The 25,540-nt window shown below is 35.3% G+C and overlaps 3 protein-coding genes across 4 annotated transcripts; 1 reads left to right on the top strand and 2 right to left on the bottom strand.

Moving 5' to 3' along the window:
• Positions 1-542: 542 nt before the first annotated feature.
• On the bottom strand, positions 543-1,349 carry LOC107606625 (uncharacterized). The gene has a single exon (XM_016308666.1). The coding sequence runs from the start codon at positions 1,347-1,349 to the stop codon at positions 543-545; it is 807 nt and encodes a 268-aa protein (XP_016164152.1).
• Positions 1,350-16,762: 15,413 nt separating this feature from the next.
• Positions 16,763-17,326, top strand: LOC148550336 (uncharacterized). Its single transcript, XM_088494436.1, has one exon. The coding sequence runs from the start codon at positions 16,763-16,765 to the stop codon at positions 17,324-17,326; it is 564 nt and encodes a 187-aa protein (XP_088350562.1).
• Positions 17,327-22,043: 4,717 nt separating this feature from the next.
• LOC107609726 (photosystem I reaction center subunit IV A, chloroplastic) lies at positions 22,044-23,841 on the bottom strand. 2 transcript variants are annotated; one of them, XM_088495157.1, is made up of 4 exons: positions 23,615-23,841; positions 23,291-23,579; positions 22,550-22,615; positions 22,058-22,302 (listed from the first exon to the last, which is right to left on the bottom strand). In XM_088495157.1, exons 1-4 carry the CDS (start codon positions 23,827-23,829, stop codon positions 22,198-22,200), a joined length of 675 nt encoding a protein of 224 aa, XP_088351283.1. In that variant the 5' UTR covers positions 23,830-23,841; the 3' UTR covers positions 22,058-22,197. The 2 variants fall into 2 exon arrangements, with proteins under 2 accessions (XP_016167229.1, XP_088351283.1); XM_016311743.3 differs by having other exon boundaries at positions 22,044-22,302; positions 23,291-23,754.
• Positions 23,842-25,540: the final 1,699 nt, after the last annotated feature.

Genomic DNA, 25,540 nt, shown 5'->3' with positions numbered 1-25,540 from the left:
AGTCTTGCTGTCTCAAAAAAACTTATCACAGATGAAGTGAATTCCGTTCCTATCTCGTTCCAGCACTGTTTTATAAAATTCATGTTGTATCCATCACTTCATAGAGCCTTAGAAGATTCGCAATCACACACTGCCTCTTTCACTTCCTCCACTGATGGTAGTACCTCTAAGCCTTCCGCTTCTTCCCTCTCTAATCGATTGACTAATCCATCCTTGAAGCTCACACTTGGAGAACATTCCTGGTGGTACAGACATTTATAAAAATCACTGATAGCAATTTTGATCCTTGCTTGATTTCTCACTAGCCTCCCATTAATCTCCAAGGATTCAATACGGTTATTCCTTCTTCTTGCCGAAGCAATATTGTGGAAATATTTCGTGTTCCTATCCATCTTTTGAGCATGTCGAGATCTTGACATTTGCTTCCAGTGAACATCTTGTCTCACATACCACTTTTCACAGCATCTCACTAATGCCCTTCTCCTTGCCTCCATTGTCCCATCATAGTGTCCGCTATTAACCATATCATCCACCTTCTTTATTTATTCCTCAAATCTCTTTATCCTCTCAGTCATGTCCCCAAAGTGCTGCTTATGCCATCTGCGTATCGGTACAGACAGTGCTTTCATCTTCTCTAAGAATTGTATGTTACCTAATTCCTTCCATTCTTCATTCACCATTCTAAGAAACCCTTCATGTGTGAACCACAAGTCCAGACTTCGGAATGGTCTTGGTCCAGCAAATTTCGTGTTGTCTTCCATGATTAAAGGGCAATGATCCGATAAGCCTCTCGGGCCCCCCTTTAGACAAGTCTCTGGGTATGCCTCAAGCCACCCCAAAGAAACTAGGCTCCGGTTAATATGACTGCATGACTGTCCCCTGAACCATGTATACTTTCGATCATTTAGTGGCAAATCAATCAACTCCATGTCATTTATCCATGTTCTAAAATCTTCCGCAGACGCCGATAGACTTGTCGCTCCTTTTCTTTCTTCCAAGTGCAAAATTTCATTAAAATCCCCCAAATAACAAAAAGGCACCTGACACAGTCCTGTAATATAACTCAGTTCTTCCCACACGGAGCTCTTCTCAGTTCTCATATGCGGACCATACACTAAGCATATAACACAATGAAAATTATCTTTTACCACAACTCCTTCAACACACATCCATCTATCACCTTTATAACAGTTAGTAAGCTTGAAAACAGTTTCATCCCATATTAATAATAACCCTCTAGAAGCTCCAGTTGAATTTACAAACTCCCAACCCGCACTGTCACTTTTCCAGATACGAACTACATCATACTTAGTCACCATCTCTTTCTTTGTTTCTACCAAACCTAACATTTCTAACCTAAACTTATTTTTAAAATTTTTTAGCATGCTAATTTTTGCAGCACCTCTCAACCCCCTTATATTCCAAGAACTTAAAATCATTGATCAAGTTTATTGCACACCTATTTTGGATTTTTTGGCCGGCTCCTTCGAGCTTTTGCTTTCTGCTTCGCCTGTCGTCGCTTCTCCGCAATTACTTCATTTTGCTCCTGCAAAATAGCCATGATATCCTCCTCATCACTATACTGAGCACCTGACTCTATTGCCAGCTTCCAAGCTTCTTTGTTTTCAGCCATTTCCTCACCCCAACTAGGTCTTTGTTCTTTGCGTGTTATTTTATCATCACCATCCGAACCAGCCGCCGTCTCTGATCCTAATTCTGTACCATGTTCGTTGTCATCCTCTTGGCAATTCCTATTACCCTGTGCACCGCCCTCCGTCAATGTTTCCCCTTCCTCCAGTCTCAAGTCTGCCGTGCTTCAAAAACGACTCTCTTCCTCTGGTGTATTGTCTCTGCTGACTCTGCCATCATCCATACAATGCACTGCATCTTCTATAGCGCTCTTCATTCTCGTCACCTCCATGTTACAGTACATCCCTTGTGCCTGTGCTTGTTCTGCATTTATACCAATTATACCCCCAGCCATCACCTCCCGCGTCCTCCCCTCTCGATCACACAGCTGCCCTCATCCTCCTACTATATGGCGTTGCGATCCATCCCCTGCGCCGCACTTGTTTCCGGGCTCCACCTGCAATCTATCCCCGCTCACAAGGCGTTCTCCTTGCAGGGTTATCGCATCGGAGGGTTCCTTAGCTTCTTGCGTTGGCTGACCATATCCGTCCTCCCACCCAGTCATCCCGTCGCACTTCCCACTCCCTCTTGGAATCGACGCTTGAGGAGCAGACTCGGGTAGATGGCGCACTCCATGCCGGGTCAAGATGGAACCCGGTTCTGGCCCTACCCGGTTACGCAACCCTGCAGCAGCTGTTTGCAGCCCGGCCCCATCCTTCACCAAGGGTCCAAGTCCTATTGCAACTTTGTTGGGCCTGTTAGCTAACAGCCCATTCTCTTTGCTTGTAGCCTCATATAATTGGTTCCCAAAATAACGGTCCTCATAATAATTGGATACTGTATTTTCGGAGTCAATCTCCTCATTAATAGCAAAGGATCCCCGAGAATCCTGTCTCACGTTTAATGCTGTACGATTTGCATCTCCAATCTTAATTTTTGAATTCTTGTGATTCCACTCATTCAAATAATTTACCATCCTACCCTTATCTTGTTTTTCAGACCTATTTTCCACCGCCATAAACACTGCCGCCATGTCCCCACCAACGATCCTCCGATCACCACCACGATCGACCGTGCTGCCAGTGTTACCAGCTCCTAATTTCTGCACGTCTTCTCAATTTCTGTGTCTATCTTCTGTATTATTTTTTCGCTTACCGAAACATTCTTCTCGATACCCCTCTCCACCCACTTCTCGTACCATTACGTCAAACCCACTCATACCTATTGTAACGTGTAACCATTCGTTAATCATGTCGAAGGCACACGTATCAATCAGAACTCTTCCTGCACTAAATGAGTTACACGATTCTGTCAGATTATCACATTCCACCACCTCACCCCACTGTTCTCCTATCCTGCAAAAAGTGTCTCTTGACCATGCACGTAATGGAACACCATAGCACTCCAACCAAACTCTTCTAGGCTCGCTCTTCTCAGTCTCGTCCCATCTCCATACCGTATGAAAACTATGAGTAAAAAAGATGGAGGTTTGGGTTTTAAAGATTTCCATGTTCAGAATTTAGCTCACTTGGCCAAGCAAGCATGGAGGATCGTAGAAAACCCAGAGTCTCTGTGGGTAAAATTTGTGAAAGCAATATACTTTCCAGATTGCTCTTTTTGGGAGGCTCAAAGGAACGCAAAAACATCCTGGATGTGGAGTAGTATTCTAGAGGGGAGGGACTTTCTGAGGAGGAACGGTTGATGGAATATCGGGAATGGGAGGAAAGTAAAGGTGTGGGAAGATAACTGGATTATTGGTTCCAAGAAAATTCAAGATGAACAACATAGGGAGGTGCAATTTGTTAGTGAACTAATGGATCCAGGGGAAGGATGGAATTCTAGGAAGATCAGTTCTATCTTCAGTTCAGAGTTAAAAGAGAAGATCATTAAAACTCCTATTAGCTTATTAGATAGAGAGGATTGGTTGGTGTGGCCATATACTTTGGATGGATCCTACTCTATTAAGTCGGGCTATTATGTGGCAAAAAAGGAACAAATGGGAGTGAAGGGAGGAGAAGCGTCCACAAGCAGTGACCTAAAGGAATTATGGGCAGAAATTTGGAAGATTAAAGCTCCTCAAAAAATAAAGACATTTGTATGAAAACCTGCACATAATATTATTCCAGTGAATGAGAACCTATTCAAGAGAAGAATTGCTAAGAGTACTATGTGTCAAATTTGTAACCTAGAAATTGAAAGCACAGAGCATGCTATTCTATTGTGTCCTTGGACGAGAGCTGCCTGGTTCGGCACCCAGTGCCAGAAATGCCCAACTATGGATACAATTTCATCATATGGAAAGTGGATTCTCAAATGTATACAGGAAATCAGACGAAGTGTAAAAAATAGGGCAAGATGTTTTGATCAGCAGGATAGCCTTTCTTAGTTGGAAAATATGGAAAACTAGAAACGAAGCAGTGTTTCAAAAAATAGGAATCAATCCAGCCAGCACAATTCACAGAGCAAAAATGGCAGAGATACATTTCATAGAAACAACACAGGATAGGCAGATAGAGAATAAACAACTAGTAAAAAGAAAAAGTAGAACCATTACCTCGAGACCTCCCCCAGAGCCTTGGATAAAGGCTAATGTTGATGCATCCTTTAAAGCAACAACAGGGACAGGAGCCACTACAGTGACAATCAGAGACAGCACAGAAAATCTTGTAATTGGGGAATCAACAAAAATTATGGCGGGTTCTAGTCTAGCAGCAGAAGCTTTAGCAATCAGGCAGGCCATTATTCCATCAAAAAACATGAAGATGAAGAAGGTGTTAATAGAATCAGATAATATAATGCTAGTGCAAACATTAAAATAAAAAAGCAGAATAGGTGAAATTGATCCTATTTTACTGGATATTTTTGAACTCACAAGAGGAAAAATCGAATTTGGCTTCACATGGACTCCAAGAGAAGGAAATTGGTTGGCTCACAAAGTTGCAGCATTGGAGGCTATGGGAACGCTGGAGAGATCGTGGATCATCAGACCACCTTCAGAAATAATTGTACAGATGCACAAAGATGCACCCTGCAAGTTGGAATAGCATAATTATAAAGAAAGAGCATCGACGAACAGAAGTGCAGCAAGGGCAGGAAAAGAGAGAAGACGGCAAAGCGCGGAATCGAAATAACAACTCAGCAGGTTATTAGGCGTGGTATCAATGCAACCTCCGATGAAAGACGAGGGTGGCAACTGATACCAAGTTGAAGAAGGAGAAGAATGTGTTAGGAAATTATTTTAATTTCCTAATTTGTTTGTGGGCAATACATATATTAATTGTAATCACAAATTATGCTATTTCACTATAAATGACTTATATAATGATGATCTCATTTATTGTTATAAATACTAATTGAATAAGTCATTATTACTTTTGATTTGGAATTAAATGAGAATAAAACTAGATATTATCTTTTGTTCCTTAGATAATTATCTTTTTGGATTTTAGATATATTATATTTTGGGTTTTAGATACTATTTTATTTGGGTTTAAGTAGGGATGGCAAAATTCCCCGAGACGCGGGGATCCCTGCGGGGACTGCCCCGAATGGGGATCCGATTGTGGGGAATTTTCCCCGTGGGGATGGGGACGGGGGACAAAATTCCCCCGAAGCAGGCGTGGGGACCCGAGCGGGGATCCCCGCCCCGTCCCCGCTATTCCCCGAAATTTATGAATTCCTTGAATTATCCTTAATAGTTTATTTCTCATATATGTTTTTTAGTCATTTCTCACACACACATATATAGAAACCCAAAACTCCTAATCTTTATTTGCATAACCCTTCTTCAATTCAGAGATCCCTAAGGCTGTCCATACTCCATCTAACCTCTCTGCAGCCACCCCCTCGTCACCCTTCTCACCGAATCGTCACACCTCACCGTGCCATCACCCTTATCGCGTCGTAATTTCTATTTGCGGCATTCTTTTTTATAACTCTGCCGTCGTGTCCATTCTCCTCTCTGTTGCCACGTCTCTTACCTTGTCCACTGCTTTGTCCTTTGACTCGTCGTTGCGTCCCCATATTGCGTTATTTCGAGAGAAGTCACCATCGTATCATTTAGACTTTTTGTATAAAATCTTGCAGTTTTTGTATAAGATAGATACTTGCAGCTCTATTCATATGGAAATTAATAATTAGTTAGAACTATTATGTAGATGGGGAATGGGGTCCCCGCGGGGAATGGGGCCCCGTGGAGAATGGGGATGGGGAGCAATATTCCCCCACGGCGGGGAATGGGGCGGGGATGGGGAGCAAATCTGAGGGCGGGGATGGGGAGCAGGGAGGCATCCCCCGCCCCCGCCCTGCCCCATTGACATCCCTAGGTTTAAGGGTTTAATGGGTGCCATGCTCAAATATAAATAGACTTTCAGGGTTTCGGTCCCCAATATACCAAAGCCACCTTTATTACTCTTTCCCCATCAAAAGAGTTGCAGTTCAGCCTCCTAGGAATACAGAAGGTTTTGGTTGAGGAAGATCGAAAGAACCACAAGATCCAAACTCTTCCAATCGTATGATTCATGTTTATGAATTCAGGTACGCTTCCGCATTATGATATATATATTTTTGGTGATTCAATATGGATGATCTGAATCATTAAAATTAATTTATTCCAACAAGTGGTATCAGAACCATCCATAATTAAATCATCGAAAATATTCGATTTTATTTTAATGGATCAATATATATACATATGCGTTGTTCATCCGAAATTGTTGCGCAAATTATTCCCATTATGTGTCTGCATCAATACGTATATATACGCATTATATATATATATATAAAACGTATTCCAGTATACTATTTTGGTTCGATATATATATATATATATATATGTTACGCATATGTATATTATTGGATGATATATACGTATATAACATGTAATTATTATTATTATTATTATTATTATTATTTTTTACGTTAATGTTGTCTCGGTTACATATATATATACGGTCAAATAGATATTTTTTATCATGTGTTTTTCGTATATTTTTGTATCTGTATATAATTGGCATTTAGTTGTGTGCCATTAATTTGGTACAAAATTAATTGATTATCTTTTTAGGATATAAGAATTAATATGTATATGTTATTTATGTGAATATTAATCGATCTAAAAGGAAATTTATATTTGGCCAAGTTATATATATATATATATATATATATATTAATAATATTTGAATAATAGAAAATATTATTTTGTTGTTACATAAGAAAATTAGTAACAATTTGGATTAGTATACCTATCTATTTTATAAAAATTTGGTTTTGGAATAAATTAATTGCACATTATGCTGCCAAAGTAGCCTCTTTTGTGAAAATTAATTTATTCAAAACATAAGGAATATGGTGTTATGTAATTCATGCGAATATTGATCGGCCCAAAGGAAGGTCTATATTTGGCCGAATTACATACACATATTGATGGTAAATACATATTTGGGTAACTAATTAAGAATAAAGTAATGCTTATTATTTATGCGAACAATAATCGGCCCAAAGGAAGTTTATTGTTTGGCCAAATAATAAGCATTGTACACTTTTGTTTATTTTCTATTAATTATGCGGTCAATAATCGGCCCAAAGGAAGGTTATTGTTTGGCCAATTAATAGAAAATATATGCGGTAATAAATAGGTTGCGAAGTTTAAGTTTCCATGTGCGCATTAAGTCGGTCCAAAGAAAGGCTTAATGTGTGACAGGAATTTTGACAATATTTGATTACTGCAATGAGAGGATCACTTACAGTTAATTTTTCTATCCAAAGATTGAAAATTAATGTTGTGCTGGATATCTCAATATGAATTTTTACCCATTAATTAACTAATATTTACTGCATGTTATTTTATTCTAATCCAGAAACTATGGCTTTAGCTACCAATGTTTCTGCGCAAATTAGCAGTATTCCTATGCTGAATGGTTCAAACTTTAAAGTTTGGAAAGATATCGTGGAGATTGTCCTCGGTTGTATGGATCTAGATATAGCTCTTCGAGAGGAGAAACCCACTTCCACTCCGGAAAACCTCAATGAGGTTAAAATAGAGAAGTGGGAGAGATCCAATCGAATGAGCATTATGATCATGAAACGCTCAATTCCTGAGGCGTTTCGGGGCTCAATTACTGAGGATAAAGATGCCAAACAGTTCTTAAAGGATGTTGAGAAATTCTTTACTAAGAAATTCAGTGCTCACATGGCTTTATCTTCTCAGTATAAAAGAAAGCGTGATACTACTGCGGATACGCCTTCTCAGCAGAAAAAGGCTAAGAAACAGGATCAAGTTTCAACCTGTTTCTTATGTAAGAAGGTGGGACACATGAAGAAGGATTGTACCAAATATGCCACATGGCGTGTAAAGAAAGGTATAATTCTTACTTTTGTTTGTTCTGAGGCTAGTTTAAGTTATGCACCTGTTGATACTTGGTGGGTAGATTCTGTTACTACTACTCATGTAAGTGTTATTATGCAGGGTTGCCTGTGGAGCCGACTGCCAAGTGATGCTGAAAGATACATCTACGTGGCAGACGGCAATATAGTTGCAGTCGAAGCTATAGGAACCTTTAGATTATGTTCCACGAGTGGATTTTACTTGGATTTATTAGAGACATTTTATGTACCGTCATTTAGACGAAATTTGGTTTCTGTTTCTCGTTTGGACAAATTAGGTTATTTTTGTTCGTTCGGAGAAAATAAAGTCAATCTCTTCTATAATTCGAATAATATTTGCTCTGGTCATTTGGTGGATAATCTATATAGGCTTGACTTAAATTTCTATAATAATGAAATACTGCAAACAGGTACAAAACAAAAACTAAATGAGAATTCGGCATCATTATGGCACAAACGCCTAGGTCACATCTCTAAACAGAGAATTCAGAGGCTCGTGTCGGATGAAATTCTTGGACATCTAAATTTGGCGGACTTTGAAGTCTACATTGAGTGCATAAAGGGGAAAAGGACAAACGAAAGGAAATTAGGTGCCGAGAGAGCTAAAGATGTCTTAGAACTGATACATACCGATATATGTGGTCCATTCCCTACTGTCTCTTGGAATGGACAACGGTACTTTATTACGTTCATAGATGATTACTCTCGTTATGGGTATCTATATTTAATTCATGAAAAGTGTCAAGCCTTGGATGTTTTCAAGTCTTTCAAAGCTGAAGTTGAACTTCAACTTAGAAAGAAAATTAAAACTGTCAAATCTGATCGTGGTGGTGAATACTACGGAAGATATGACGGTTCAGGTGAGCAACGTCCCGGGCCTTTTGCTCTTTTCCTAGAGGAGTGTGGTATTGTTCCGCAATACACCATGTCAGGCAAACCTAGCATGAATGGTGTTGCAGAGCGAAGGAACCGAACTCTTAAGGACATAGTGAGAAGTATGATTAGTCATTCTTCCTTGCCTGAATCACTCTGGGGAGAAGCCTTAAAGACCGCAGTGTACATCCTTAATAGGGTGCCAAGCAAAGCAGTTAACAAAACCCCATATGAAATTTGGACTGGGAAAAGGCCTAGTATAAAGCATTTGCATATTTGGGGATGTCCAGCTGAGGCGCGACCTTATAGGCCGCATGAAAGAAAATTGGACTCAAGGACAATTAGTTGCTACTTTGTTGGTTACGCTGAGTGTTCACGGGGGTACAAGTTTTACAATCCTGCATCAAGGTCTATTTTGAGACGGAAAATGCGAGATTTCTTGAGGATGTTGAGTTTGGGTGGGAAGGGAATATTAGGAATGTTGCTTTTGATGAGGATTCTGTAACTGACAATGATCAGGTCCTTGTGCCTATTGTTGTTCAAGATACAGTTATAGTACAAGAGTAAAATGAGAATCCTGTTGTAAATCCAGCTACAGTACAAGAGAACAATGAGAATATTGTTGTTGCTCAAGATACTGCTACAGTACAGGAAAATAATGAGAATCCTCCTCAAACCCCAACCCATATAGCAAGCTCAACAACCTCAAGAAGTGTCATTAAGGAGATTCAATAGAAAAAGGAGAAATCTATCTATGGTCTCAAACAAGCTTCCCGTCAATGGTATCACAAGTTTCATAAAGTCATTATCTCATACAGTTTTGAGGTAAATATTATAGATGAATGTGTATACCGCAAGTTCAGTGGGAGTAAATACATTTTTTTTGGCCTTATATGTTGATGACATTCTACTTGCCAGCAACGATATAGGCTTGTTGCATGAAACTAAGCAATTTCTATCGAACAAATTCGAAATGAAAGATATTGGTGATGCCACTTTTGTATTAGGAATTGAGATACTAAGAGATTACTCTCAAGGTATTCTTGGATTGTCACAAAAGAACTATATCGAAAAGATTTTAAGTAGATATGTCATATAAAGTTATAGACCAATGGACACACCCGTGGTTAAAGGAGACAAGTGTAGTCTCAAGCAATACCCCAAAATGATCTTAAGAAGACAACAATGTATGATAAACCTTATGCATCAGCATTAGAAAATTTAATGTATGCTCAAGTCTACATACATCCCGATATATAATTTATAGTGGGAGTGTTGGGTAGATACTTGAGCAATCCAGATATGGATCATTGGATAGCTGCTAAACGCATAATACGTTATCTAAAGAGAACAAAGGATTACATGCTTATTTATCGGAGATCAGAAAATTTGGAGATCATTAGGTACTCTGATTCTGATTTCATGGCATATGGTTGCGAAACTTTGTCACTGAGTTTCGTATAGTAGATGACATTGAACGGTCATTAAAGATATTTTGTGACAATAAGTCAGCAGTAATATACTCCAATAACAATAAGAGCTTGATAAAATCGAAGCATACAGACATTAAGCTCTTAGTTGTCAAGGAGAAAGGTTAAGAAAAACAGATTTCCATAGGACATATAGGAACAAAGTATATACTAGCAGACCCATGAACCAAGGGATTGATCCCCCAAAGTCTTTCATGAGCATACTGCTCGGATGGGTATCAATATTTGTGATGCCTTGGTTTAGTGGGAGTTTATGCTATATGTCCTATGACAGATATTGAGTTATTTTTTTCTGCAGAATTAAGTTGATGGTTTATTTCATGTTATGTGAAATGTTCATTTTGCAATATTTGTATTGTGTTTGATCTCAATAAAGTTGGACCAGCTGGAAATAAACATGTATGAGATCACTTGGCATGTAATTTCCATATTACTCATCCAAATTTGATCTATGTCGCTAAGTATATTAGGATGGTGATTGGCGTGGTTTAGTCACGGCATTTAATGTGATAAAAGTTGCGGTAGTTCCATATCTAATGTATGAGACGGACCAGATTGTTAAAGTAATGAGAGAAATAGCATTCAGATGCGCGCATAAAGTTTATAAGGTGTGATTATGTCAAGAAAGAATATATGTATAGCCCAAGTGGGAGATTGTTAGAAAATTATTTTAATTTCCTAATTTGTTTGTGGGCAATACATATATTAATTGTAATCACAAATTATGCTATTTCACTATAAATGACTTATATAATGATGATCTCATTTATTGTTATAAATACTAATTGAATAAGTCATTATTACTTTTGATTTGGAATTAAATGAGAATAAAACCAGATATTATCTTTTGTTCCTTAGATAATTATCTTTTTGGATTTTAGATATATTATATTTTGGGCTTTAGATACTATTTTATTTGGGTTTAAGGGTTTAATGGGTGCTATGCTCAAATATAAATAGACTTTCAGGGTTTCGGTCCCCAATATACCAAAGCCACCTTTATTACTCTTTCCCCATCAAAAGAGTTGCAGTTCAGCCTCCTAGGAATACAGAAGGCTTTGGTTGAGGAAGATCGAAAGAACCACAAGATCCAAACTCTTCCAATCGTATGATTCATGTTTATGAATTCAGGTACGCTTCCGCATTATGATATATATATTTTTGGTAATTCAATATGGATGATCTGGGTCATTAAAATTAATTTATTCCAACAGAATGGCGTTGTCATTAGGAGAGGTTGGAGAAAGAGATCGTGCGGCAAGAGTTTGGAGAACCCACCGTGGGAGTTGGCTAATTTGAATATGCCATGGAAATTGATTCAACAAAAAATTCAAGGAGAGAAGCGAGAGTTGGTTTCAAATAGATTGGGAGGATCTAGATGGATTTAGGTTTTAGGTGGGTTGTCTTGTTAGGCTTATAGCCCATAACCAAAAAAAAAAAAAAGTTAACCTGTGTGACTGTGCACTAAGGTCACAAGTTAAAATTGTTAATAATAAAATTTTTTAAATGATTTATTTTAATAAATACACAATAAATACATTAAAATTTTAAATTTTGCATCGTTTTATAAAGACTTTTTTAATTGGTAACTTTATCAACTAAATCCTAAAATATATTAGAGTTATAAAATTAAAAATACATTTAAAAAGTTATCCAAGACTAGCATAATATATGATACTTTTTTGGTACAAGCATAATATATGATACTAATAATTTTCTTTTAATTACTTTATTTATTTGTTCTCTCTCATCACTTATTCCAAAGATGATTAGAGTAGTGTTAATTAATAAAAATAAATATATATAAGAATGAAAGTAAAAGTAGTATATCACACTAATTTACTAAATGAAACTTATTTGTGAATAGTGTTAATAATTGATAATACTTATTTAAAAATAGAGAAAATATATTTATTGGATTTGAGATTTATTTTAATTTTTGAAAATACAAACCCTAAACAATTGTTTATTATCACAGAGAAAGAGAGAATATTAGAAATCAACGTATTTAATAAAAATAAATAGAAGATTAATTAATAATAATATTAGCTCAAATACAAAATAAATATAAAGAATATCAATAATCTAAACAATATTTTTTTATTATCACAAAACAAGAATCAAATTGAGGTTTAATTCGCTTCTCACACTTGTCAGTTGTCAAGCTGCTTCACTATTTGAATTTGCATTCACTATTTGAATTTGCATGGAATTTCTATTACCACCGAGAAACTACTAGGAATAGATACCCTTTCATTTTTTTACAACAAAAAATGTTCTCACTAGCGATATTCTTAACCAATAACAATTTAAGAAAGAGCTAAGAAGCTGGAACATTATTTCTTATATTTTATATTTGCTAAAATTTTAAACAGTTATTTCCAAGATTTAGCTATTCAAAGTATTAAATTTTCATAATTTAATAAAATTTGATTCCCATTATAAAAGCTGGAAACATCTTATATACAAAATTTCTAATATGTCATTCAATTATTGTATTTATTGTGTTCTGGAAATATCTTGCATTATTATATGAATTAATATTTTTTTTATTAAACCCAAAAGAAGATTATATCACAGAAATAACACGAAGTAAAGCAACCCTTCTACAGTCATCATCTAAGATTAGTTTGAGAATATGAGATAATGATTGATCGATGAAATGGTACCCAGGCTTTGAATTCAAATTCTCCTTTGTTAGAAGATCAACTCTTCTATTCCCTTTCTTATAGGTGTGCTTTATGCTAATGTTCCAATCTCTTCTGTCTTCTCATCAACCAAGAAATTTTCCTGACAATAGATTTGTAATTGGCTGATTTTTTTTTTTTTTTTTTGTGGAATTATAAACTGACCAAAAGAGAATTGACAAACAAACATGCCAGTTTAATTATGGCAAAAGCAAAATAGTTTATTTTATTTAAAAACATTAACGGCCTATATGATAAACCCATCTTTTTGTCTTAAAAAAAAAACCCAAACTTAGAAGCCCATGATTATGTTAAATAATTACCACTAATACCCCATATTAACATATCCGTATAATACTCTCATCATGTGAAGCATACTGTAGCAAGCCTGGAGCAAACATTGATTTTGTCTCTAGTGGGACACTCATTACCCAATAAGATCATACGTATACTACATTTCTACATCTGTAGAAAGATAATAATTTTTATACCTAACAAGAGTTCACTGTGAAATATAAGCGCTAACCCCATCATCAAATTCTTGTTTTATTTATTGATAGCAAGTTCAATAGGATATCTTGTTAGGTGATTCCGAGAGATAATTATAATAGATAATTTTTTTATTAGATAGTTTGGACAACTTTCAATCTTAGAAGTTGATATATTAAGATATTATATATTACTATTCAATCAAAATTGTAACTTTAAACTTGGATCCTTTTTGGTGTAGGTTATGCCTGTCAAACCTATACCATGTCTAGCTACAGAACGGAATATTAACCAAAAACTCTTTTTTATTTTTTCTCTCGACGATGGTGCTATATTCACTGACCGAAACCTCATGAGAGAGGGGTTTGTGAGAGGAGGAGCTGCCAAACCACATGGTCCTAGGAAAACGGCCAGAGCGAAAGGTGACATCTTGCATCGCAACTCAAAGAAGGTGAGGAAAACGGAACAAGATATGGAGTTCTCTGGAACTTCCAACCTGGTACCTAGAATGGAGGATTGGATGGAGAATCAGGGAGAAGGAGCTAGGGTGGCTGTTGTTGAAGGGGAAAAAGAAGTAAATGCAGCAAAAAGAATCTCCTTTGCGCAAATAGTAAGATGTGGAAAGGGCCTTGTTGAGGGTAAAAGGGAGGATATGGAAACAGAGAGTGTTGTTGGTGGGCTAATTTTTTTTTGTTATGGAAGTAAAAGTGGTGATATACTTTAACATGGTAATTTTTGGTGTTTTTCAAAACTGTGGAAGTACACAAATTCCTGGGACCGATTTCTGTACTTAAAATTTTTTAATTTTTTTAACACAAATCCCTAGGATCGATTTGTGTACCTCTCAGAAATCCCTGGGACCGATTTGTGTACCTCTCACAAATCGGTCGATCCGATTTCTGTACCTCTAGAAATCGGACGGTCCGATTTGTGTACCTCTAACAAATCGGACGGTCCAATTTCTGCTTCTCTAGTTAAACGATCCCACATTTAAGTATAACACCCCAACAATTCACATTTAAGAAAAATACCACTACCACTCCAATATTAAAAATAAAAAATTCGTTGTTGGTGTCACCGAAGGAAATAAAAAAGGAGATATCATGGAAGAAGAAAGTGAAGACGAAGAAGATGAGGAGGATGTCAAAATACAGAAAATGCCAAATGGGATGATGAACCTGATCATAGGGGAAAGGACGAAAAGAGAACTGAGGAAGGTTTGGTGGGACTCTTTGGTGGTGAAGTTGCCGGGAAGAAAGATTTTACTCCTAGCACTAAGGCGCAGATTGGAGATTATGTGGGGAAAGAATGGAAGTCTGGACGTGATTGATTTAGGGAATAATTTTTTTCTTGTTAGATTTTACAATTCCGAAGACTTGGATTTCGCTATAATGGAGGGACCATGAAAGATCCTAGACCACTATCTAACAATAAGACTCTGGAAACCCGATTTTAATCCTGCGGAGGCTACTATTGATAATATTGCTGCCTGGGTTCGGCTACCGGGACTAGCAATAGAATACTATGACAAAGCCATTCTCACTAAGATTGGCAATATAGTTGGTAGAACACTCAAAGTAGATTCTACTACTGTCGAAGTTTCTCGTGGGAAGTTTGCTCGTCTCTGCGTAGAGGTTGATTTGCAGAAACCGCTCGTGTCCCAGTTTCTTATTAATGATATCAATAAAAAAGTAGAATATGAAGGAATCCATCAAGTATGCTTCCATTGCGAAAAAATTGGGCATGAGAAGAATAGCTGTCCAGAAAAAAAACATCAAAACAGAGGTGAAGCAACCCAGCAGGTAGGAGCTGAGGTTGAAGATAGGGGCAAAAATGCCAATGCAACCAAAGACAAGGGCAAGGAAGTAATTGAAAGCTCAAATGAGGAATTTGGTCCCTGGATGCTTGTCCAGAGGACTACACGTGGCAGAAAAAGCAACAAACTTGGGGAAGGAACAAGCGTTGGAGGAGGTGATGCAAGGAAGATTCTGGATGCTGTAGTGGAAGGACACAATTCTCACTTTGCTCCCCTGCAAAATGAGGTAGTGGAGGATCACAATGGAACCAATAATGATAATAGTACAACTGAGGTGGAGAAAGCAACAAATCAAACCTCTCCAGTAAAAAACCTGCCCAAAAAAGATACAAAAAATCAAAGATTATCTAATAGCACTCAGGAAAAGAACTCAACAGCCCAAAAATCACAGCCCACAAAAGTAGACCAAACCCAGACACACCAAAACAGACCCAGTATGACCTCTAACAGTAGAACCACCCAGTTCAACACCCAGAATAACCCAAAGTATCATTCTGCCCAAGACCCATGTATGCATCCTGTTCATAATCTTGCCCAAAATCATTGCACCCAAACTGTCCATAACCCAAGCACACAAAATTAACTTAACCAAAGTTCTCATCCAGACCAAAATCCTGAAACATCTTTGAGTCCACCCCATCAAGAAGCACATTTTCAAGAGAATTGGATTGACCCTACCCTCCCAAGTCCAATGGCCACAGAAGAAGTTTTAGCAACAGACCCAATCATAATGGAGGTAGAGATACCACCTGATCCAGACCCCAAATCCCCAGGATTCAGTTTAATTGAAACTGATGATATGTTAGAAGCCATAAATCAGTACGAAACAGGGTTGAACCCGGAGCAAGATGACAATGGAAAGGAACTTCCTCTTCAGGAGGAAAATATGGTATGTAACTAATGGGTTTCTGCCTGTTAAGGTTGTGCTGGGACAGGACAGTGTCCTTCAGTCAGGTTTTTTTTTACTCTCTTCACTTGTTAGATTTCTTATGAATATTCTTGCATGGAATATTAGGGGTGCTGCAAATAAAGGTTCCATTCGCACACTCAAAGAAATTAAAAGGCAATATAATCCAGATATTTATCTTATTTTTGAACCCAAATGTGGGGGAGTAAAAGCCAAAGAAGTGATAAGAGACAGTGGCTATAGACAGTACTTTATTGAGGAAGCAAGAGGCTTTGCAGGAGGCATATGGGTGATGTGGAATGATGATTGTGTTAGCCTAGATATGATTGAAGTTCACAATCAATATGTCCATATGGAAGTGAGTAAACAGGGAATGCACATGTGGTGCCTTACTGCGATTTATGCGAGTCCCCAAGAGAGTACTAGGAGGGAGCTTTGAGAAAAATTATCCACGATAGCAAACAGAGAGATAGAAGCTTGGCTTTTGATGGGAGATTTTAATGAAATCGCTGATGAAGGTGAGAAAAAAGGAGGAGCTATAGTTGATCTCCAAGCCTGCAGAAGATTCAAGGAATTGATCAATAGAAGTAAGCTTATTGATTTGGGCCATGTTGGCTCTAAATTTACTTGGAGGGGAGGACAAAGAGAAGGCTTGGATAGAGTCTTCAAGCGCCTGGATAGAGCGTTGGCGAATGCTAAATGGAGAACTGAGTTTGCGGAAGCAAGAATAGAGGTGCTACCAAGAGTTTTTTCAGATCACCACCCAATCCTAGCTCGATTACAACCAGAAAGATTGGATAGAGGTCCAAAACCTATTCGGTTTGAAGCGATTTGGAAAACTCACCCCCAATTTAATACATTTGTTAAAGAAGTATGGAAAGGGGATATGCACTTTCCAGCAGCAATGAAGGATCTTACAAAAAGTCTGCAGAAATGGAATGTTGAAGTATTTGGCAATATATTCAGGAAGAAGAGAAGAATTCTGAATCGCTTAAAAGGAATCCAGCAAGCTCCATCATATGGAAGGAACCCTTTTCTTGAAGAGCTCTGAAAGACAGTTAAAGAATGAATTAGAAAGTATTTTGAACCAAGAAAAAATACGTTGGCTCCAAAAGTCAAGACAACAATGGATAGTGGAGGGTGATAGGAACACGAGGTATTACCATACTAAGACAACAATTAGAAGACGGAAAAATAGAGTGGTAAAACTGAGAAGACAGGATGGTGCATGGTGTGAAGATCAAGAAGAACTAAAGAACATGACAGTAGACTATTACAAGAATCTTTACGAAGAAGAGCAACAATTCAGGCCTGAGATCCCCATCTTTTCTACCTTTTCAGGTATTGAAGAACAAGCCCGGACTCAAATTTTGAAGCCCCCTGACAAAAGTGATATTGAAAAAGCCCTCTTCAAGATAGGCTCCCTTAAGGCCCCAGGGGAAGATGGCATGCCAGCTTTCTTTTTACAAGGAGAACTGGAGTCTTGTCAAAGAATCCTTATGCCAGTTTATATCCAGCATGTGGAGAAATCCTAGCATGATTAAAGAGGTAAATTAGACTCTTTTGACTCTTATCCCTAAGGTAAACCAACCTGAGTTTATCACTCAATTTTGCCCCATTGCTCTATGCAATGTAGTATATAAATGTCTCACAAAAATTCTAGTTGAAAAGATAAAACCTATCTTGAATGAAAACATCGCTCCAAACCAATCCAGATTTATATCTGGGAGATTAATACATGATAATATAATCATAGCAAAGGAAATGATCCATGATATGAAAAGGATGAAGGGTCGAAAGAAATTCATGGCTATAAAATTCGACTTTGAGAAGGCTTATGACCGGTTGAATTGGAACTATGTGGAAAGGTGCTTAATGGAATTTGGGATCCCTAGACAAGTTACAGATATCATCAAAAGATGCATAGCTTCGGTCACTTATCAAATTCTTTGGAATGGTTCTAAAACAAAGCTTTTCTACCCAACTCAGAGAATCCGTCAAGGAAACCCCTTTTCTCCATATTTGTTTGTCATAGCTATAGACAAACTCTCCCAATTCATAGAAGAAAGGGTGGATAGGGGAGAATGGTTGCCAATGAAAGCAGACAGAGATGAGCCACACATATCGCATCTCCTTTTTGCGGACGATCTACTCATCTTTGCGGAGGCATCAACAGATCAATTACAGATTGTTAACTCAACTCTTGAGGCTTTTTGTGAAGCATCGGGTCTAAAAGTTAATAAAGAAAAAACTGCTATCTATTTCTCCAAGAGCACAGATCATAGATTGAGGGAAATCATTTGTAATAGTAGTGGATACAAAGAGGTGAATTGCTTGGGAAGATATTTGGGGGCGATGTTTACTAACAGCAGAAGCAAGAAGGAGAATTTCAAGAACATATTAGAAAGAGTGCAAGGAAAAATGAAGGGATGGAAAGCCAGTTGTTTGTCATTTGCAGGAAGAATAACCCTAGCTAAATCGATAATGAGTACCTCATTGAATTTTGATATGTTGCACAGCAAAATTCCAAAAGATATATGCCAGCAGATTGAGAAACTTCAGAGAAAATTCATATTGGGAGAAGAAGAGAATACCAAGAAAATACATGCGGTGAGCTGGGAGTTATTATGCAAAGAACAACTGAAGGGAAGAATGAGCTTTAGAAAGTTAACCATCATGAATGAAGCTTTCATTATGAAATCCTTTGGAGAATTCTCACTGAACCAAACTCCTTATGGACCAGAGTCTCGATAAGTAAATATGAGAGAGGGCTAAATTTGGTGGAGCAATTTCAAATACATAGAGACGATTCGGAACTCTGAAAAGAGTTGGCAAAAGTATGGAAAATGGTGCTACATAACTCATCTTACTCTATTGGTAATGGCAAAAGAACTAATTTTTGGACACATAGGTGGTTACAGGGGGAAACAACAGCTCTCTCACAGCATACAATTATTCAATTACAAGACAGTCAACAACAAGAAACTGTAACAGATTATGTTAAAAAAATGGCAATTGGAATTTTCATAAGTTAAGTACATACCTCCCTGATCATATTGTAAGTAAAATTCGAGCAATACCACCACCATCAGAGAAATTTGGAGATGATAAAATCTTCTGGAGCTTGAGTAGAGATGGGGACTTCTCAGTTGCAACAGCCTACAAAAGCATCACAAGCACAAAAGAAGATCTAGATACAGTATGGGAAATAATTTGGGGCTGGAAAGGGCCCTAATGTATAAAATGTTTCATGTGGCTCGCCTTGCATAACAAATTTCTAACTGCGAAGAGAAGGAAAAGAATTATGGGAACAATACCTTATTGCCATAGATGTGTGGGAACGGAAGAAACCCTTTTATATGCGCTTCGTGACTGTTTAGCAGCATCGTGGGTTTGGTCCAGATTAATCCATCCCTCAAAAATTGAAAGCTTCTTTAGAGCTCCCTTCAACACTTGGCTAAGGTGGAACCTCACCTCAGAGCTTAGTAACAAACCAAATGACCCTTGGATGGATATCTTCATGGTAGGATGTTGGTGGATTTGGAAGTGGCGAAACACAGAGGTGTTCAACCCAACTGTGAGCAGACCCCCAAGTCTTCATCAGCTTATAGCTAACCATGTTGAGGAGATTCGCACAGCCTTCAAAAAAGAAAGCCTCTTGAATACCGTCCCAACCAGATTTCAAGTGAACATAAAATGAAAAAATCCTCCACGGGGATGGGTAAAATTGAATTCAGATAGGGCGTCAGCAGGGAACCCTGGTCCGGCTAGATGTGGTGGAGTTGTGAGAGATAAGAATAGGCGATGGATTGCAGGTTTCATGGGGAATATAGGGACATATTTAGCATATCAAGCGAAGCTTTGGGGAGTGTATTATGGTCTTAAAACATTGTGGGAGTTGGGATTCAGAAAGACAGTGATAGAGTTGGATTCCAAGACGGTGATAGAAGTTCTTGATGAAAAAAACAAAGTAAAAAATCATCCAAGTAGTCTAATAAATAGAATCTACTCCCTTATCAATAGGGAATGACAACTCAAATTCAGCCATACATACAGGAAAGGGAACCGTGTAGCTGACTGCTTAGCTAAGCTAAGTACAGAAAAGGAACCTGGTTATCATTTTGTGGACCTGCCTTTTGGTATCCTTAGAATGATTGTTGATGATGAATTGATGATACTAGAGGAGTCGTTTTATCCCGCATAGTTACAGTGTATCCTCTCAGTCTTCTTAAACTTCATGTTTAAAGTCTTAAAAAAAAGGGAAAAAAAAAACATTTTTAGAATTTATAATAAATTTACTGTTAAAAAAATTTATAATAGACTTTGCTAATAAATGTCCTAACAAATATTTTAAAAATATAAAAATAGAAAGTTTTGTATATACTCCATCTTTTTCTTTTCCAAAATAAAAATGAGAACTTCAACTAAAATTTTAATAAAGTAAATGAAAAAAATATATTAAATGATAATTTTTATTATCTATTTAAAATTTAGATAGCAATAGTCTTTAATTTATAAAAGTATTATTTCAAAAGTGAAAATTACACTACTAAATACTTAAAATTAATGAAGATATATATTACAGTTCATTATTTGATAGTCTTTACTTAACACAAAAATATTATTGGTGGGTTTTCTAGTATTTTTAGATAATAATTATAGATCAAGTACATTAATTTTGGTCACCTCAAAATCTTCTTAAATTATTTGGACCATCTTTTGTAGGCGAAGAAAGTTCATAACTATTAAAACTTTTCGTAATTATTAATAAAATTATTGAAAATTACAGAGAATACCTAGTATTATTTTTATGTAGTTATTCTCTCTCAAAAGTTGTATTCTTAATGTTTTAAATATGTACTTTCATGTCTCAACACATCTTATATTTCACCAAGACAAATGAGAAGATGTGTGTCATCATCATCCCACTTGTTAAATAATCTATTTTATCTATTTATATAAAAATTGATACATAAGACTTTTTTTATCATTAGAGATCACTAGAGATTGATATTTTATCTATTACTCTATTTTTACATCAGCATTTTTTCTAAGTTGTAATTTTCATAGAATTTTGATTTTTTTTTAAATTATCTCTCTACGTTTAATAACTTTAACTAAGATTTTTTCTAATTAATAATAAATTTAATCAATAACTTCTATTAACATTATTTTTTAATTAATGACTTTAATATTATTATTAAGTTATTTCATAAGAAAAAACTATCTTATTATTTTTTGTTATTAACTCTATTTATTAAAATATTATTTTATTTTTATATGTTTCATGTTATAGGTCAAATGTTCATATATTATATTTTTTAAAGATTTTTTAATTAGAAATGAAATTAAAAGTTGTAAAGTCAATTAATATTTAACAATATTAAAAAAAATTGTTACAAAATTTTTTTGGATTTATTTTAATTTCATTCAGCCATAAAAAATATTTAGTGAAGTAAAATCTATTTAAGTTAAATTAAACTTTATTTGAGTGTCAATAAATATACTATTTTTGTAATTATATATTTTTTGTGTAAATATAACTCATTTATCAAAATCAAATAAAAAATTGATTCTCTTTTTTATACTTCATCAAAAATCTACTCAAACAAATATTTTAATATATATAATAAATTATTAGAATTTAATTTTCATGATACTATATGATTGTATTATACTACATAATTTATTATGCTATAATTTATTAAAAATTGTATAGTATTTGCGTTCTATGTACTAATTTAAAAATAAATTCAAATCATGAGCAATTGCACACACAACATAATTTATAAAGATTAGAGGGTGATGGATATAAGAGAAAATATGATACATAATTTTTTTTTCTTTTGAGATGAAAAATTCTTAAGCTAATTGCTGCAATAGCATGATGACAATTGTCAAAATTACAAACTTAGAATGGAATCATGCAACTTCCTCAATCTCATCCAGTGCATAATTGTTTGTTGATACATTTGCATAATTAACTTTGTTGAATCGAACCACAACAGGGTAGCGAGTCTTGGGGTCCTACACAATAAACAGAGAAACCAATCAAATTAACAAACATGATTACATGACTTAGTTAAGCAATTTGCACAGATCGCTCTAAAGTAATATCCAAATCAGTCTCTAAAACATTTTAGCCAGACACTTTAGTGGTCAACAAATTTTAATCATCATATCAGTCACTAAATTTTTATTTCGTTAGAAATACAAATTGAGCATGTGGTTAATTGTTAATTTGAGTGTAATTTGGAGTAGGAATAGTAATAACCTGATCAACAGCAACAACTGAACCATAGCCTTTGTACCAGTACGATTCTTTCCTAAGAATCTTCACCTGTTTTGATGATGAGTGTAAACAAAAATTAGACGCATGTTATTATTAGTCTACATTATGATCTATATATATAAAAAATGAAGTCTCATATCATATAAAGCCACAAAAATCAATAAACATCTAAGTGGATTCATAATAGATTAAAGGTCTTAACTCTTAAAGATTATGTATTAAAAAAAGTTATACTACAGATCACTCAAGTTAAAAAAAAAAAAAAAGTTATCAAGCCAGATTATCAACTCAATTAAACTAATTATCGAATAGAATATCAAGGATTTCAACACTGACATTAATTTTCATTCACTAAAATTCTAAATTGGATCAGAATTACTCGTTAAGAGTACGTTGTCCAATAAAAACTTCACTCTGAACAAAAAAGTGTTCCATTTGACGGATTTATCTAATAATTGATTCATAATATTACTACCCTACATGTATGTCAAGAATAATCCACCAAAGTATATTCGTTGAAATACAAAATACATGTTGAAAATAATAGATAATGATTGATTTGGCTACTGAATTTGAGCATAGCATTTTTTATATAATCTATAATCTTTCATGTACTTTTGTAAATTTTATTACAGTACTAAGTAAGAAGTAAGAATAACTGAACAAAAGGAAATTAAACATTAAATTATGTAACTAACCATAACTAATTAATTAAAACCCAACCTTAGTTCCTCTCTTGGGGCCAATTGGAGGTGGCTTTGGTTTCGGAACAGCAGCAGCTTCACCTTCAGCCGGTGGTGTTGCAGTTGCAGGTGCAGCAGAAGCAGCAGCAGCTTCGTCTTCAGCCTTCACAACAAGCCTGTTAAAAGAACCACCATTGTTGTTGTTGTTGAACCTTGAAGGGAACATCACTGTAGAAGTGACTCTCGAAGAGGAAGACGAAGAGATTACGTTGCCGGCTGACAGCACAAATCCAGATGCAGCTGATGCCATGTTGCAACTAGCCATAACTATCTGAGTTCAATTGAATTGCTCTCTTTCTTTCTCTTCTTTGTATCTCTCTGCTGATAATGGTTGATAAGTGTGATGACAAAGGAAGCAAAAATAATATTGAGAGACTTGGAAAGAAGGTAGATTTTCGTTGGAATCTGATCCACACAGAAACGGGAGTCAAAATCGTTTCCTCCACTAAGGTCATGCCACTTGTGTAACCATATCCAATTTCTTTGGATAACGTTTCTACAACTCATCCATTTCATCATGGTCGTCTACCCAACGAGTCAACTCGTTGAGGGCATACCTAGTACCTACTTCTACTCTATTGGAGTGGCAATAACAAAACAATAGCCAAATATTTAAGATAGATTTTGCATTCTTAGTTCATTAATGAAGTCACAAAGAGTCCAAGAGTACATCTTTTTGTGTGATACATTCAAAATTCTTATTGCAAAATTATTTGTATTCTAAATGTTTATAGGATTTTTTTAATAAATAAAATAACTTTAATATTTATCAATTTATGCAAATTCTATATTATTTATATTTTTATCTTTGTTACTTATTTTGTTTACACTTGTAAGTAATAAAAATTATGTTATTTATCCAGTTAATATTAAGTTCCATTAACTTTCTATCTTTATCATTGGATGTATCTCAAAATAGGATAAATTACATTATAAAATTAATTGTTTCTCTAAATTATACCATTACAATACCAGTATTTTTTTCTACATAAACAATTGAGTCGTAGGCAGTTAAGTATTGTTATTGTGCAGCTTTGTATTAGTGTGTATAGGTAGCTTCTATTGTTTAACTGTTTTTCATTTGCACGAGAATTTGCAATATGGCTAGCAGTTCAAGTGATGTTGAACAACGAAGATATATTGGGATTCAATAAGGAAGTTATTCTCAGCCATTCGAAGCGGTCACTTCGGAGTGACTTTTCCAAAGAGGATAAAGAAAGGAGGGACAAAGGGTTCCATTTGGAATCCTCTGTTAAGGATTTTTCAAAACTCAATAGTTGTAGCTATTTATGTGTTTAGATAATCGATATAAAATGTATGAAATCAAAGAATTAATAATAGAGATCAACCTCATTCATATCAGAGGATGTGAATAAGATATGATAAACTATAAAGTACTATCAAAATTCTAAAATAATTTTAGATAATAAAATTTATCAAGAGAGTACTTTTTCAATATATAATATTTTATATACATTTTTTATTACCTGTTATTTATTCAAAGATTTTTTGGTTTTTATTCACTATTTTTGTTACTGAAAGTGAAAATAAAAAAATAGATATGTATTCATAATAATAATAATAATAATAATAATAATAATAATAATAATAATAATAATAGCAATGACACAAATCACAGTACTATATAGAATTATATTTTTATGTAATATAATAAGAATAGTGCCAATCAAACAACTATATAAAATCATACAAAAATATATGTACTCTTCACTTATTAATAATAATAATAATAATAATAATAATAATAATGGTGTTAATTAAAGAATGTACGTACTGTATATGGTACATATTTAAGTTTATAGAAATTCATATGATGCAGCTCTTTTCGCAACACCTGCACTATTTTAGTATTTTATCTTTATGTTGGGGAAGTAACTTGGCAAGCTGCTGTTGCCTAAAAAGTTGATAGCTTGTCTAGGTACAACTAAGGAAAAATCATTCATGTTGATCCTTCTTTACATATAAGTTGGTCCTTGAGACCTTGACTCCTTGAGATTTTTTTGTTGATTGATTCTTTTTTCTTAACCGAACTAAAAAGAAAAACAAAGAGTTTTAATACCAATAACAATAATAATAATTAACTCAAATAAAAAAAATTATGGCATATGTGCTTTTTAATTGATGAAGAAAATTGGTAACTAATTCTATATATTATATATTAATTTTTTTTGTATAATTCAAAAATTAAAAAAGAGTTATGTGATTTTCT

Source organism: Arachis ipaensis, chromosome B7 (genome assembly GCF_059453495.1).
Source record: "Arachis ipaensis isolate K30076 ecotype BB chromosome B7, ASM5945349v1, whole genome shotgun sequence".
NCBI classification, from domain to species: Eukaryota; Viridiplantae; Streptophyta; class Magnoliopsida; order Fabales; family Fabaceae; genus Arachis; species Arachis ipaensis.
The sequence above is the reverse complement of the archived record's forward strand: the minus strand, read 5'-3'. Positions and strand labels throughout refer to the sequence as shown.